General features: G+C 35.8%; 1 protein-coding gene across 1 annotated transcript in view; it reads right to left on the bottom strand.

Moving 5' to 3' along the window:
* The window catches only part of vclb (vinculin b), a 35,599-nt gene that overhangs the window by 5,997 nt on the left and 14,553 nt on the right, over positions 1 to 15,049 (bottom strand). Inside the window, exons 6-16 of the mRNA XM_039650332.2 lie at positions 13,855 to 14,015; positions 8,817 to 8,907; positions 8,598 to 8,745; positions 6,870 to 7,023; positions 5,781 to 5,956; positions 4,186 to 4,376; positions 2,963 to 3,162; positions 2,354 to 2,482; positions 2,052 to 2,201; positions 1,866 to 1,974; positions 254 to 556 (exon numbers count right to left, since the gene is read on the bottom strand). Of these exons, the coding sequence (XP_039506266.2) occupies positions 254 to 556; positions 1,866 to 1,974; positions 2,052 to 2,201; positions 2,354 to 2,482; positions 2,963 to 3,162; positions 4,186 to 4,376; positions 5,781 to 5,956; positions 6,870 to 7,023; positions 8,598 to 8,745; positions 8,817 to 8,907; positions 13,855 to 14,015 (1,812 nt within the window). The remainder of the gene's footprint in view (positions 1 to 253; positions 557 to 1,865; positions 1,975 to 2,051; positions 2,202 to 2,353; positions 2,483 to 2,962; positions 3,163 to 4,185; positions 4,377 to 5,780; positions 5,957 to 6,869; positions 7,024 to 8,597; positions 8,746 to 8,816; positions 8,908 to 13,854; positions 14,016 to 15,049) is intronic.

Raw genomic sequence — 15,049 nt, 5'->3', positions numbered from 1 at the left:
GTCATTTGGGTAACACTTTACGATAAGGTTAATTAGTTAACATTAGCTAATGGGCATTTATACCTTTATAAAGGGATTTTTTAGCCTAATTAAATGTATCAGTTTTGGTCTCAAATTCAATCAATTAGAATAATAAGACACTAGGGCTGTTGCCAATCAAATGAAATCCATATCAACAAAATTGATCTTTGCAATGCAGAAGAAACATGTAGTGGCTTCCACAATGAAGTGAACTTCGTTCTGCGTGTCTCACCTTGGTCCTGTATGTTGCCGGCCACGGCTTTGGCGTCCATGACCATTGGTGAGATGGTTCTGCTGAGCTCGTCGGAAGCCGCTTTCACGGTTTCTCTGAACTTCGGGTCCTCTGAGTTCTCCACCTCTCGTTTTGCCACCAGCAGGATCCGATTGGCACGTCGGGCGATGCTGGTTGCCCCGGCGACCAGCATCTGAGGCTGGTGATTGGCCATTGCTACCTGACACTTGTCCAGATCTTTCTTAATGGCGTCTTCTGATGCATCCAACAGAGACCTGGTGTCGATCGCTTCATCCACCAGCCCTGAGGAACAGAGGCAGGATTTGTTCTAGTTGCTTAAATTAATGTAGATCATTTCTGAAAATTATAAACAACAGTAAAAATTGTCCTTTTGTTATTTAACTTATTTTATTATTTTAACCTAGTTGTAGTATTTTTACTTCAAATTTATTTTGATCTGTTGAATACTGTAAGCACAGCAAATAATATGAATCGCTTTTGGAAAACTTTCAGGCAAAAATAACCATTTGTGGATCAAGGACTAAGATAATTACTATTAAAATAAAATAAATTGTAAATTAATAATAAAAAAGTAAAAAAAAATACAACAATAACAAATCTAAAATTAAATATTAAATATTAAAGAACTGAAAATAAATTCATTGGATAGATTAAAAGACATTTTTAATTAAGAAAAAAATAAATGCAAAATAAACAATATACAATACATAAACAACATAACATTTAAATAGAATTAAATAATAAAAATAAAGATAGATGATGTATAAAGATAGACAGACAGACAGACAGACAGACAGACAGACAGATAGATAGATAGATAGATAGACAGACAGGTAGACAGACAGACAGACAGACAGACAGACAGATAGATAGATAGATAGATAGACAGACAGACCGGTAGACAGACAGACAGACAGATAGATACATAGATAGACAGACAGACATACTGTATATATAGACAGACAGACAGATAGATAGGTAGACAGACAGACAGACAGACAGACAGACAGATAGATAGGTAGACAGACAGACAGACAGATATATAGACAGACAGACAGACAGGTAGGTAGACAGACAGATATATAGACAGATATATATAGACAGATATATATAGATAGATAGGTAGACAGACAGACAGACAGACAGACAGACAGACAGACAGATAGATAGGTAGACAGACAGACAGACAGATATATAGACAGACAGACAGACAGACAGATAGGTAGACAGACAGATATATAGACAGACAGACAGATAGACAGACAGATAGACAGACAGACATATAGACAGACAGACAGATAGATAGGTAGACAGACAGATATATAGACAGACAGACAGACAGATAGACAGACAGACATATAGACAGACAGACAGATAGATAGATAGATAGATAGATAGATAGATAGATAGATAGATAGATAGACAGACAGACAGATAGATAGATAGATAGATAGATAGACAGACAGACAGACAGACAGACAGACAGACAGACAGACAGACAGACAGACAGATAGATAGATAGATAGATAGATAGATAGATAGATAGATAGATAGATAGATAGATAGATAGACAGATAGATAGAGTTGTCACCTGTCATTTTCTCAACATTGTCGATCCACTGGTTCTTCATGGTCTCGAAGTGCTCGTACGCCGCCTGGTTCCCAGGGTTCTTCAGGAGGATTCGGGCAGCGGAGATGACCTGCGGGACAGAACCAGTCAAAATCACACGCATCACCCCGAAGGCAGACGAACGTCCCACCGGCTGGCGTCTGTCACCTGTGGCGTGAGGTCTCGCGCTGATTTGACGGCGGCCTGGATCCCCTCCACCGTGCTCCTGTTAGCGGTGCCGACGGCGGCGGCTTTCTCCGCGGTGGCGCCCAGACGGCCCGCGTGATTCTCGAAGTTAGCGGCCCGCTCCTCAAACACCTGTTCACATCAGATCACACACGACCAATCACACAGGAGCACTCCAGTATTATCACCATAAACATACATATATAACCAGGAGGTTTTTAAATGAAGTTGTGTCATTTTTTGTGATTGTTTTTATTGTTCAATTGTCTGTGTGTGTGTGTCACCTGTTCTCGGTTGGGTGTGTCCGGCGGGGCCGTCGCTGCCACAGCCAATAGTTTGACCGGTGTTGTCGTGTCGCTGAAGATGTCCGACACTTCTTGAGTCATGGCTTCCTGCATTTTACCCTTCAGATCCTGCAACAAACAATATATTTTCAAATGTTATTTATTTTCAGCATCATTACTCCAGTAATGGTCTAGAGAGGAAGTTTCATATTCACTCACCAGCAGGGGGAGCTCTTTACTATATTGTTCTGCGTGTGTGATATTGAATATGATGGTTGGTTATTCTGTTTTAAATAAACAGTGATAAATGTGTGTATGCATGACATGTACATTAAAGGGACTATTGTCTGCACATAGCATTTTAAAAAATACAAAAAAAAGCTTTTTAATAAAATAATTAAAAATTATGTGTCCACAAGTTAGTCAAGCTTTCTTGCATCATAATTAGTTTATGATAATTTTCCACTCTCTCTTTATAAATAAACTACTTTTGCTACTGTACCTTTAAGACTTTTATATGTAAACGACCTCTGTTGCATGCTCTGTTATTGTTAACTAAAATTAATAAATTTGTTTACATGTATATATGAATGTATATTGTTGTCTTACTTTGAGAGTGTCCTGCAGCTGGTGAGCGATGGCGCGGGCCTGTGGACCGTCTCCCTCACCGCGGGCCGCTAGCTCGGCTAACTGACCCATCAGATGCTCCACCTCCTCACATTTACCCAAGAGCTCATGCCTGTGGGACGCCGGCAACGCATTGGCCAGGCGACGCCCCTCAGCAACCAGCCCACGAATAGCAGCTTGACCTACAGGTACAAATGACAATGTTGCTGTTTGAGCACGAAAAAGCTTCCCAAAGTCCCTCCAGCGGGAGTTCTTCTCAATATCAGTGTTTCTCCCGAATTGCCTCCATTGTAGTCTTGAGTTTCTTCCGGGAACACGTCACAAAATTCCTCATTATAATAATTCATACGCAGAATAAAGGGGGCGGGGCCTGGTTGAGTTAGTTAGTAGTGTGTTGAAACCAAGCGGCAACCTCCGTTCTCTCTCTTGAACCAAACACAGAAGTGACTTAAACTGCAGTTCATCGACTGGCCACTAGAGACAGGCTGCAAAAGAGAGTCAATCCCATAAACCACCATGATAAAACGCCCAACTTTATAGCAGAAAAAAACATGTTTACAGCCTGGTGCAAAAAGCGTTTTTGGTCTATATAGCAAATTTTGCCCTTCATGACGACTGTGAGGGGAGTGAATTTTTTTTTATAACTCTATTTTAATTATATTTACCCCTTAAAGTGCTGCATAATTAAGGACGTGGCCACTTGAGTGACAGGTGGATTGCCGCTGATGTCACTACAGTGCTGTCTGTAAGCGTCAATCCACCTCGCTGCACATTTTCGGTTATCCAGGAGTGACGCGCTGCCAAGATGGCGACGGCTGGCTCCGCCCACTTTGGGCTTCAGAAATGCTTAACAGAAACACTACAGGAGGTGACGTACCGGACACATTTTTTTTTACAGTCTATGGTATAAACTGGTGGTTATGGTAAGAGGCGGGACACTTTCCAAACGCGCTTGAAGCGCTTGACCAATCACAACACACTGCTCCAGCCGACCAATCAGAGCACAGTGTGCTTTTCAGAAGGAGGGGCTTCATAGAGACAGGAACTAAACAGAGCGTTACTGACAGACTGGAAAGAGAGGAGCCGCAACAATGGAGAATTTAAACCTTCAAGCATGAAAACATACAAAATCAAGACTGTGTAAAAGGGCGTAATAGGTCCCCTTTAATGTAAACTGTAGTTTTGATGCAATAGAAGAGACGCACCGACTCCGCTGTCGTCCAGCGTGGGGTTTTCGATCCATCTCTGAGCCTGCTCGATCTTGCCCTCCAGGTGAACCGCTGCTTTGGCCGGGCGAGTGTTGGCCACGGCTTTGCTGGTTTTGGACTGTAGATTCTGCAGAGCTGTGGCGATCTGTTTGGCCAGCGCTCGAGCCTCGGGGGAATCACCCTTACCTCTAAACACACAGCAGGAGAACACAAGATGAGCTCGTGTACAGCTGACAGCGCATCTCTCTGGATCAGGCTTGTAAATAATCTAGGCCTTACATTTTATGTTTTATATATATATATATATATATATATATATATACACTGTGTATATATATATATATATATATATATATGTAGGGTCTTGATTATTCTATAAAAAAAAAAATCCAGGCCGTTTATCTTTAAATAAATATTCTTTAAATAAATATTTTTTACATATATTTTTATTAAATATTATTTAAATAAATACTCTTTAAATAAATATTTTTATTTAAAAATTTTTGTTTTATTTAAATTATACAAAATTGATTGAAAGAAGAAATGTATTACTATAGTAATAATGCTGTTGTACTGTACAATTAAAAAATTAAGAATTTAATAATAATAATAATAAAAATCATTGGATTTGTTTGTCTGGTTAATACGATCAAATGTTTAAAAGATACATTAAAACTTAGTGACAACTAAGAACACAACTTAATATACTTCTAAATGTTTTTAAAAATATAATAGAACGTTCAAACTTTTTTTTGATTAGCACACATAAAATGTAAATAATATTAATATTATCTTTGATTTTTTTAAAAATATTTAAACAAACTTACAATTTTGTAAAGAAATTAAATGTAAAAAAAGTCACAATTATTTTTGATTTTTTAAAAAATATTTGAACAAACTTACAATTTTGTAAAGAAATTAAATGTAAAAAAGTCAAAATTATTTTTGATTTTTAAAAAAATATTTAAACAAACTTACAATTTTGTAAAGAAATTAAATGTAAAAAAGTCAAAATAATTTTTGATTTTTAAAAAAATATTTAAACAAACTTACAATTTTGTAAAGAAATTAAATGTAAAAAAAGTCAAAATTATTTTTTTTTTTTAAAAAAATATTTGAACAAACTTACAATTTTGTAAAGAAATTAAATGTAAAAAAGTAAAAATTATTTTTGATTTTTGAAAAAATATTTAAACAAACTTACAATTTTGTAGAGAAATTAAATGTAAAAAAGTCAAAATTATTTTTGATGAAAACCTTTTAACAAATATGTTTAAAAATGTAAATGTAATAATAATTTAGTAATTGCAATTAAATAAATAATTTAAAAATGAAGTAAATATTACTTTTAAATTCAAGTACAGCAACATCGTCAACAGCAGCTCATCTGACTCATATTATATCATATACACACACACACACCATGTGCAGAACCTTTGAACAACCGTTGCTTAGCAACAGTCAAACAGTCAACAGTCAAACAATGGGAAAGCAGGATTCCTCATGTGGGAAGCAATGGAACATCACACTCATATTCCTAAGAGTCGGCCAAAGCCTTCAACTCAAAGCCAAGATGTTGGAGGTGTACGTACGCTTTCTTGAGCTCGGAGAGTTTGGCGGTGAACGCTGCGATCTCGCTCATGTTGCGCAGGATATCGTCACGCTCCTTGGGATCGTCGCAGAGATCCGCGATCTTCCTCGCTTCTCCCAGAAGAGCCCTGATGTTCTCCTCTCCTTCGGGACCCCCGTGAGGATCCGCCAGCCAGCTCTGCCGACACAAACACAAACACTGCTCACAAACGCATCTTTCTCTCTGTTTTATACATGGTTTTTTGGATGCCATCACACTCTCCATCTTGCATTTAATTTGGTCAAGTCATCTTCATTTATATAGCGCTTTTTCAACTATATAGACTGTTTCGCGGAAAGTAACAGAGGTTGTTTAAAGTTATTGTCCAGCTAAAGTTAGTTTTGATTGATTCACTTCCATTGCAAAGATTATTTGTTGACTAGTTATTTGCTTTTATACCCAGTTAAAAATGTATACAATCCAATCCAAATCAAACCGAAGCCTTGTCCACACTTATAAGCTTTCGTTTGAAAATGCATCGTTATGTCGTTTTTATATATAAATAAATTTGAAAACACAGTTTTCGTGTTGTATATGGACTGTGAAAACGGAGGCATTTAAAAACAATGACCTAAGTTTAGTCATGTGACGCATATTGTACCAATAGATATTCATGTTTATAGCGGTATCGTGCCTGTGTTATATATTTTTCACGTTCACACGGTTGCTAAAATATGATTTTCATATCACAGTCCTGCAAATATGACAGATAATGTACTCACATTTACAGTTTCCGTAATAATTTATAATAACAGATATTTATCTAGAATAAAAGAATTGTGATAATTTTATTATGTATTTTTCCTCTGTATCGTCTCGGTGAGCTTTCGTGAGGCTTTACGCGTGCGCGGTATGAGGTGAATTTAGCGTTTTCAGGCGGTTTCTCATCCGCACTGAAACATCGGAAACGCTTGAAAGCTTGAAGGCTAGCCGTCCAATCACAGTGGAGATGGGGCGGGGCTAATACCGCACCGACCAACCGGCACATTCTGCTTGTAAAACGCCAACAAGCATAGTAATCCCCACAGATGTTCCCCACAGACACACTCACCTGAGCGGCGTCGATTCTCTTGGCGATGGCTTGTTTCGAGCCGGTCATGGCCTCCAATTTACGCGCCGCGTTTTCCACTTTCCCCGTGAGGACATCCAGACCCTGAGAAACCTGCTGTGCTTTCTGCATGGCCACTGGACTCGCTCCCTGACCCCTGCGAGGACACACACATTAAACACACCAAACACAACTAAAAACACCGTGTTCCGGTTTCACAGACAAGGATTCGGCCTGTAAGAAGCTTTTATAAACGTGCCTCAGAAAAAAACATTACTGGTGTGAATCTTGAGAAAAAAATGGTACTGACTGATAAACTTTATTTATATATATATATATATATATATTAGGGCTGTGCAAAAGTTAATTGCGATTAATCGCATCCAAAATAAAAGTCTGTGTTTACATAATATATTTGTGTGTGCTGTATATAATTATTTTGTATATATAAATACACACACATGCATGTATACGTTTAAGAAAATGTGTTATTCCTATATAAAATATTTATATTTATATAATATAGATTATGTATTTATATGTATATACAGAATTTAAGCGCAAATAATTCTTAAATATATACATGCATGCATAGGTATTTATATATACAAAATAATTATATACAGCACACTCAAATATATTATGTAAAACAGACTTTTATTTTGGATGCGATTAATCGCAATTAACTTTTGCACAGCCCTAATATATATATATATATATATATATATATATATATATATATATATATATTAATATAATATATTTAACCCTCTGCGGTTCTTCAGGTCAATAATGACCCGAATCGTTTAAATAAAAAAATGTTAAAATTCGTAGCTTCATTGGAATGGTCCGAAACTTGGTGATTTTAATGGTACTTGGTATATGAACAACACCCAAAAAAATTGGGGACAGGATTTGAAAAGTCTAAGTGGTCGTAAAAAAAATAGTCACACTCAGGACCTTCGGGTCAAAAATGACCCGCATAGGAAATGAATGGGAAATTGGCAAAAATTGGTTTTTTTTGTGCGTACAATCTACAAATCAGCAACGATCTTGAAAAAAAGCACACAACAGTGAAGGGGTGAATCTATAAAACATCAAGAGTGCAAAACAGACACACACACACACTTTTATACACAAACACACCAAAAAATTCTGATTATACATGTGTTTTGCATTTTTAAAAACCTCAGTTTGTCCACGAGATGGCATCCATCTAATTTCAAAAATTGCTTTTATGAGGCCTAGGCTTGACTCTAAAATGAAATGCAGCTTTAAAAAAAATTTAAAAAATTATTTTTTTTCTATTATATTCAATGGGGGAAAATTTGGTCACAATTATTGCATTAATACTAATTATAATTTTTTGTATTTTTGAAATGTTCTCAAAACACCAAAAAAGAAAAGAAAAAATATTATAAAAAAACAAGTAAAAAAAAAAAATTATGATTTTCTTTTATAAATATGAATCCCGCCCTTTGGGTCAATTTTGACCCGAAGTTCCCAAGTGTGACTGTTAAAATATTTTAACTTATATCGCATTATTTTGCTCTGCTTCCGCTATGATAAAGAAACATCCACTCTTGCATTTCAGGGGCGGAGCCATGAAGGGCGGGGCGTGTCTAATGACAGAGGGGCGTGTCTGTTTGGGTCGAGATCAAATATCAACAGTTTTCAAGGACGATTCTCGGGAACAACAGCGGCTAAGTCTGGGCTTCGGACTCCTCATACCTGGCCCTCAGATCGGACACCTGCTCCGTAAACTGTCCAAGCGTTTTGGCGGTTCCCATAATGTCTCGTCTCTCTTTCCCAGCGCAGAGTTCGCCAACTTTCCCCGCCTCGTCCAGGATCTGGCGAATGGCCTGTTCGCCCGGGTCTCCTGTAACAGCACAACATCAGCAAACACTCGCCCGACGCACTCGACACGTGTTTCTGTGGCGAGACACACACCTGGCTGGGCGTGAGGGTCCCGGAGCCAGTTCTTCGCCTGCGCCATCTTAGAGTCGATCAGAGCCAGCGCTCTCTTCATGGCCTCCGTGTCCTGCAAACACACAGCAGAGGTAAAACACACACACATCTGCTGGAGTCGATCAGTTTCATGTGTGTGTGTGGAGGAGTTTGTCTGCTCTTATTTTATCAGTTGTCTGTGTGATTTATTAACAAGCACAACCTTAATGAATTCAGCCTGAATTTATATATCAAGAGTTCAGATGCAAAAGCCTCTAAATGATATGATTTTTATCAAACTTGTATATTTAAGTTCAGTAATTTCACTTAAATGGCAATAATTGTTATTTAAGTGAAATTACTGAACTTAAATATACAAGTTTGATAAAAATCATCATTAAAGAAGAAAATTTCAAATGGCGTTTAGAGGCTTTTGCATCTGAACTCTTCAGTAGTACAAGTAGTAATGTTTACAAGTTGCATTACATTAAATGATTCAGTTCAACTTGTAATTTCATAACTAAAAATACATAAAAAATTACATAAACTACAAAAGATACCTAAAACATTTATTTTCATAAGTAAATGAATAACAATTGGACACTTTGACTTGCTGTGTGAACATTGTTCTCAATAATAAGCAAATTTAATGGAACTGAATTTACTTATGATTTGAGAGTGTATTGAACAGAGAGAGAGAGAGAGAGAGAGAGAGAGAGAGAGAGAGAGAGAGAGAGAGAGAGAGAGAGAGAGAGAGAGAGAGAATATGCCCTTTTTTGGTAAAAAGTCGTCAGCAGCTGTTGCCTAAAGCTGACTCAATTTGTCAAACACACACACACACAGTTTGTCATCACATACTCTCACACTCTCTCTCTCACACCCACACACAGTTTGTCATCACACACACACACACACAAAATATGTAATTAAACACATACAAACATTGCAACTGCAACACTTTTTAAGTCCATATCAAATGCATCACATCATGAGTTTAACACTTGTGCAGCGTCAGACTGAAACCCACAAACCTCACATTTCCTTTCATGGAAACACACACACACACACACACGTCTCAGCTCAATGATTGCACCAGCTTTAGTCACATTTATTGATAGTAGCCTGCCTACAAACATCTTAAACCAGTCTAAGGTGGTTCTCTGGTCTCCACTCACACAACATCAGCACACCTACAGCTGGGTTAAGCAGATCTGTCCATCAGGTTACAGACGAGGTGAAGAACAGAGACAGGAAGTGATGTGGAGAATGACCAGGAAATGACATAAGCAGGTCAGCTCAGGTAACTGGTATTAATCAGCACTTCATTCTGACAATATTAGAGTTTTAAATGAGTATTATTATGACAGTGATGAGAGAGAGACTGCATTCACACATACATTAGATCACGCGAAACAGAGCCATCGGTGAGTCCAGCGCGGCCCAAACCTCCAGTTCCTTCTCCAGTGTTATACACCGTTTTGTGGCTTAATATTTTTATTAAGCATCCAAAAAGTAAAATCTTGTAGTTATCCATGCTATAATTGTATATAATATTATAATAAATTAAATACAAGAAAATCATAAAATCATTATTATATTAAAATTATATTTTCAAAGAAAATTGCATTAATGAAAAGGATGCATTAAATTGATCAATAGTGTCAGAAAATAGTTTTTATGTTACAAAAGCTTTCTAGCTGAAATTAATGCTGTTCTTTTGAATCATGAAAAAAAAAATGCATCACAATTTCCACAAAAACATGAATCAGCTGTTTTCAACACTGATATTAAATCATAAATTTGTCTCGGCCATCAAATCATCATATTAGAGTAATTTCTGAAGACTTAGTTATGATGCTGAAAATTCAGCTTTGATCACAGGAATAAATTACATTTAAAAATATATTTACATAGAAAACAATTTTAAATTGTACATAATATTTTGTATTATTTTGTATACACACATGCATGTATACATTTAAGAAATATTTGCATGTATATACTTCATATTTATTTATACAAAATTAACATTATATATAAATATAAATATTTGATATATTAAAACACATTATTCTTAAATATCTACATGCATATGTGTGTATTTATATATACAAAATAATTATACACACTACACACACATATATTATGTAAACACAAACTTTTATTTTGGATGTGATTAATCATTTCACAGCCCCATAATATTTAACTATTTTTACTGTATTTTTCATCAAATACACGCATAAGATTAAAAATCTTTATAATGTCTAACTATAATGTATATTATAATGTCTTTAACAATTATAACTGATGTACTCGTAAATATAAAAACGACTTTTTTCAATTTTTTCAAACTTGACACTGGAAAAGGAAACATTTCTTAATTTCTGTGATGGCGATTATGAAAAGAAAAGCAAGACAAACGTGTGAGATCATCTAAACAAACTGCGTCGCATTTCCCTTTCGAGCACAACTCCATTCTGTTATCCATCACACACACACACACACGCACGTCGCTTCACTCCGAGTCTGATCATCACATATACAGTAAGCGAGGCCGAGCGACACCTGCCAACACACGGCGAGAGAGAGAGAGAGAGAGAGCATGCGCACAGATCTTACCTTCTACAGGGGGAGGAAAAGAAACCAAGAGAGGAGAAACAAAACACAACTTTTAACAAGAACGAGTGAAAAGATCCATTAAGAGAAAAGAAACGAAAAAAAGAAATAAAAACACCGAAAAATCCACAACCACAATCCTAGTTCTCACAAAACCCACATGTGAAAGTGTTCGGCTTCCCAGAAACACACACTTCCCGAAACACAGGAACCCATCTCACAAAACCTCAATATATCATCCACATCATCATAAGGATAAATAAGAAGTTTTATTTAGGAGCCGCTAATATATATATATTTAGCATTGTGCCATTATTTTCATGACAATCTAACGTATTTCCTCTATATGTTGTACAATGCGAATCACATTAAATGTATTATATATTCTTATATATAAATAATACACTTTACAATTAACACGTCCACATTATCAATACATTTACTAACACATTTTTAGAAATCAAAAGTTGCATCTGTTAACATTAGTTAAACTAACACGAGCAAATAATGAACGATTGTATTTTTATTAAGATTAATAAACGCTGTAAGTGTCCATTGTTATCTAATGCATAACAAATGAGAGCTTATTGTAAATTGTTACAGTGATAATATATTATAATTACAAAAAATGTCCACACGTAATGAAAATGTGTGGAAAAATTCTCATAAAAATTGCCAAAAAAAAAGCATTATATCTTGATAGTCCTAAAAGAGACTTCATTTTCTTTAAGACAAATATTAGTTTGCCAGATTTGGTGAGATTGATTCCCAGGTCTGAGATCTGCTGGTATGTTCATGCATCAGCCGGATTCAGCTCTTCTGTTCCTACGCTCAATCCAAACTCATCCTACTGTATCCTCTATCCAAGATCATGCCGGCAGAACCCTTTTAGATGCGCGTTTCAGACTTATTTTCAGCCCAAAAGTGACGTGGATGGACTTCTGGAATGCCAGTTCGTGTGTAGACGTTTGCACATGCCCATTCCAGCTCATAAACACACACAGAAGGCATACATAATGCAACACACACAAACATCTGTATTTGCAGACATATATCACACACTCTTACCCTGCAGTATACCCAAATCAGTAACACTTTACTTGAAGGGGTGTGCATAAGACTGACATGACACCTTCATAACCATGACATGACATATGAATTATGCACAACGGTCATTAAGTGTCTTTCGCTCATTTTGAATGCAAATATGACATTGTTTAAGATCTTCTTGACATAAACCGATACATCATAACCTGTCAGTGTCTTTGTCATGACAACTTGACATTAAATGAAGTTAAACGGTCATGTGGTTGGTTTTGACATTGGCGTCATGATGCATAACTGTGCTACTAATTGAATTTGTCATTAAAAAGTTATTGTCAAAACCAACCAGCTGACAGTTTAATGTAATTTTAACCAATAAAGCTATCATTAATCTGCTACGTCATGTTTATGACAGGTTGTGTTGTCTTAGTAATGTCGAGTTGTCATGACAAAGACACTGACAGGTTATGATGTATTGGTTTGTCAAGAAGATCTCAAACAATGTCATATTTGCAGTAGCCCTCAAACCGTATTCACTTTCTAGCCCTTAATCCTGTAATTGTGGACAAATGTGGGCACAGAGGACTGATCCTAATTTTTATTTATTATAAATGTTATGTCACTGTCTTCGATAAAGTTTTGTCTATCCATTTATGGTGTTTTTTTTTATTTTGGGGGTATTTTTGAATTTATTTACTTCAAAAAGTACCATATTTTCTATGTAAATTATGCTTATTTTTATGTTTTATTTTTTGAACTACATTAAAATATCATTCCAATAAGTTCTTAGAGCTAAAACCTAAAGATGAAGTGACTTTGCTGTCATTATTTTGGCTTATTTTAATGCTCTAAATTACAGTTTTTCCCATTCATTTCTATGGGTGCCCATTTTTGACCCAAATACAAGATTAAGGAGTTTTTTTTCATCCACTTAACATTGTAGAATTGAGTCAAAAAAAATGTGTGTGTTCAGGAGGCAAACTTAGGAAAAGTAGCCAAGTCTTGTACCGCTCAGATAAAGGGAAGTATTTTTAAAAAACAAATCAAAACTATTTTGCCCACATTTGTCCAGAATACGGTTTCAGGGTTAAAAATGTCATAACTGAGTGAATGACACTTAATGACAGTTGTCACAAACATGCATAAAACTTCATGTCATGTCAGTCTTATGCACACCCCTTCAAGTAAAGTGTTACCGACTCAAATCTTTCATGTTTAGAGCAACATGTGCATGCATGTGATGAGTGTGAAGTGTAATATGTGTGAGATCCGTGCATGCGTGCGAGCAGACAGTAAACCTGTGCATGTGTGAGGCGAGTGTATGAAGCCAGAGAACGATCCGTGCACATGACGTCACGGTGACCTTTGCCCTCTCACACACCTTATTGGCCCAGGCGTCCTCGTCCCAGGACGTGAGCTGCAGCACGCGGATGATCTCGTGGATCTCGGTGCTCATCTTCTCCACGGTGAAGTTCCTGTTCTTCAGAGCCTCTTCCACACCCTTCCCTTGGGACGTCCGGGTCGTCACGAAGATCTTAATGCCTGCGGGACACAATGAAGAATTATATATGAGCTTCAGCGCAATAAACCACAGCACTACTGCAAACTCCATTCATGTCTGATTTACTGATGCATGTTCGAAAGTTTGGGGTCGGTAAGACTATTTGATCTCTTCTGCTCACCAAGCCTGCATTAATTTCATCAAAAATACAGTAAAACTGTGAAATACTATTATCTGTTTTCTATGTGAATATATTTTAAAGTGTAATTTATTCCTGTGATCAAAGCTGAATTTTCAGCATCATTACTCCAGTCTTTAGTGTCACATGATCCTTCACAAATCACTCTAATATGAGGATCTGCTGCTTATAAAACATTTCTGATTATTATCAGTGTTGTCCATATTTTGTCATACATTTTGTTTTTCAGCATGAAAGGAAAGTTTAAAAGAACAGAATTTATTTGAAAATAGAAATATTATATTTAAATATTATAATATTATAGAAATATTAAATATTATAAATGCCTTTACTGTCACTTTAAGGTAATAACTTATATTTAAATTAATTTATATTAATATTAAGGAATTTTAAGGTAAAATGTATTATTAAATTCTTTAAAAAAAAAAAAAAAAAAATATATATATATATATATATATATATATATAGAGAGAGAGAGAGAGAGAGAGAGAGAGAGAGAGAGATCGGTAAGATTTTTTATGTTTTTAAAAGTCTCTTCTGCTCACCAAGGCTGCAATTATTTGATAAAAAAAAAACAAACAAAAAAAACAAAAAAAACAGTAATATTGTGAAATATTATTACAATTTAAAACAGCGGTTTTCTATGTGAATATATAGTGAAGTGTAATTTATTCCTGTGATCAAAGCTGAATTTACAGCATCATTACTCCAGTCTTCAGTGTCACATGATCCTACAGAAATGATTATAATATGATGCTCAAGAAACATTTATGATTATTATCCATGTTGAAAACAGTTTTTTTACATTTTTATTTCAGGATTCTTTGATGAATAGAAAGTTCAAAAGAACAGAATTGATCTGAAATGGAAAGCTTT

Source organism: Pimephales promelas, chromosome 17, assembly GCF_988280905.1.
Source record: "Pimephales promelas chromosome 17, fPimPro1.hap1.1, whole genome shotgun sequence".
NCBI classification, from domain to species: Eukaryota; Metazoa; Chordata; class Actinopteri; order Cypriniformes; family Leuciscidae; genus Pimephales; species Pimephales promelas.
The sequence above is the reverse complement of the archived record's forward strand: the minus strand, read 5'-3'. Positions and strand labels throughout refer to the sequence as shown.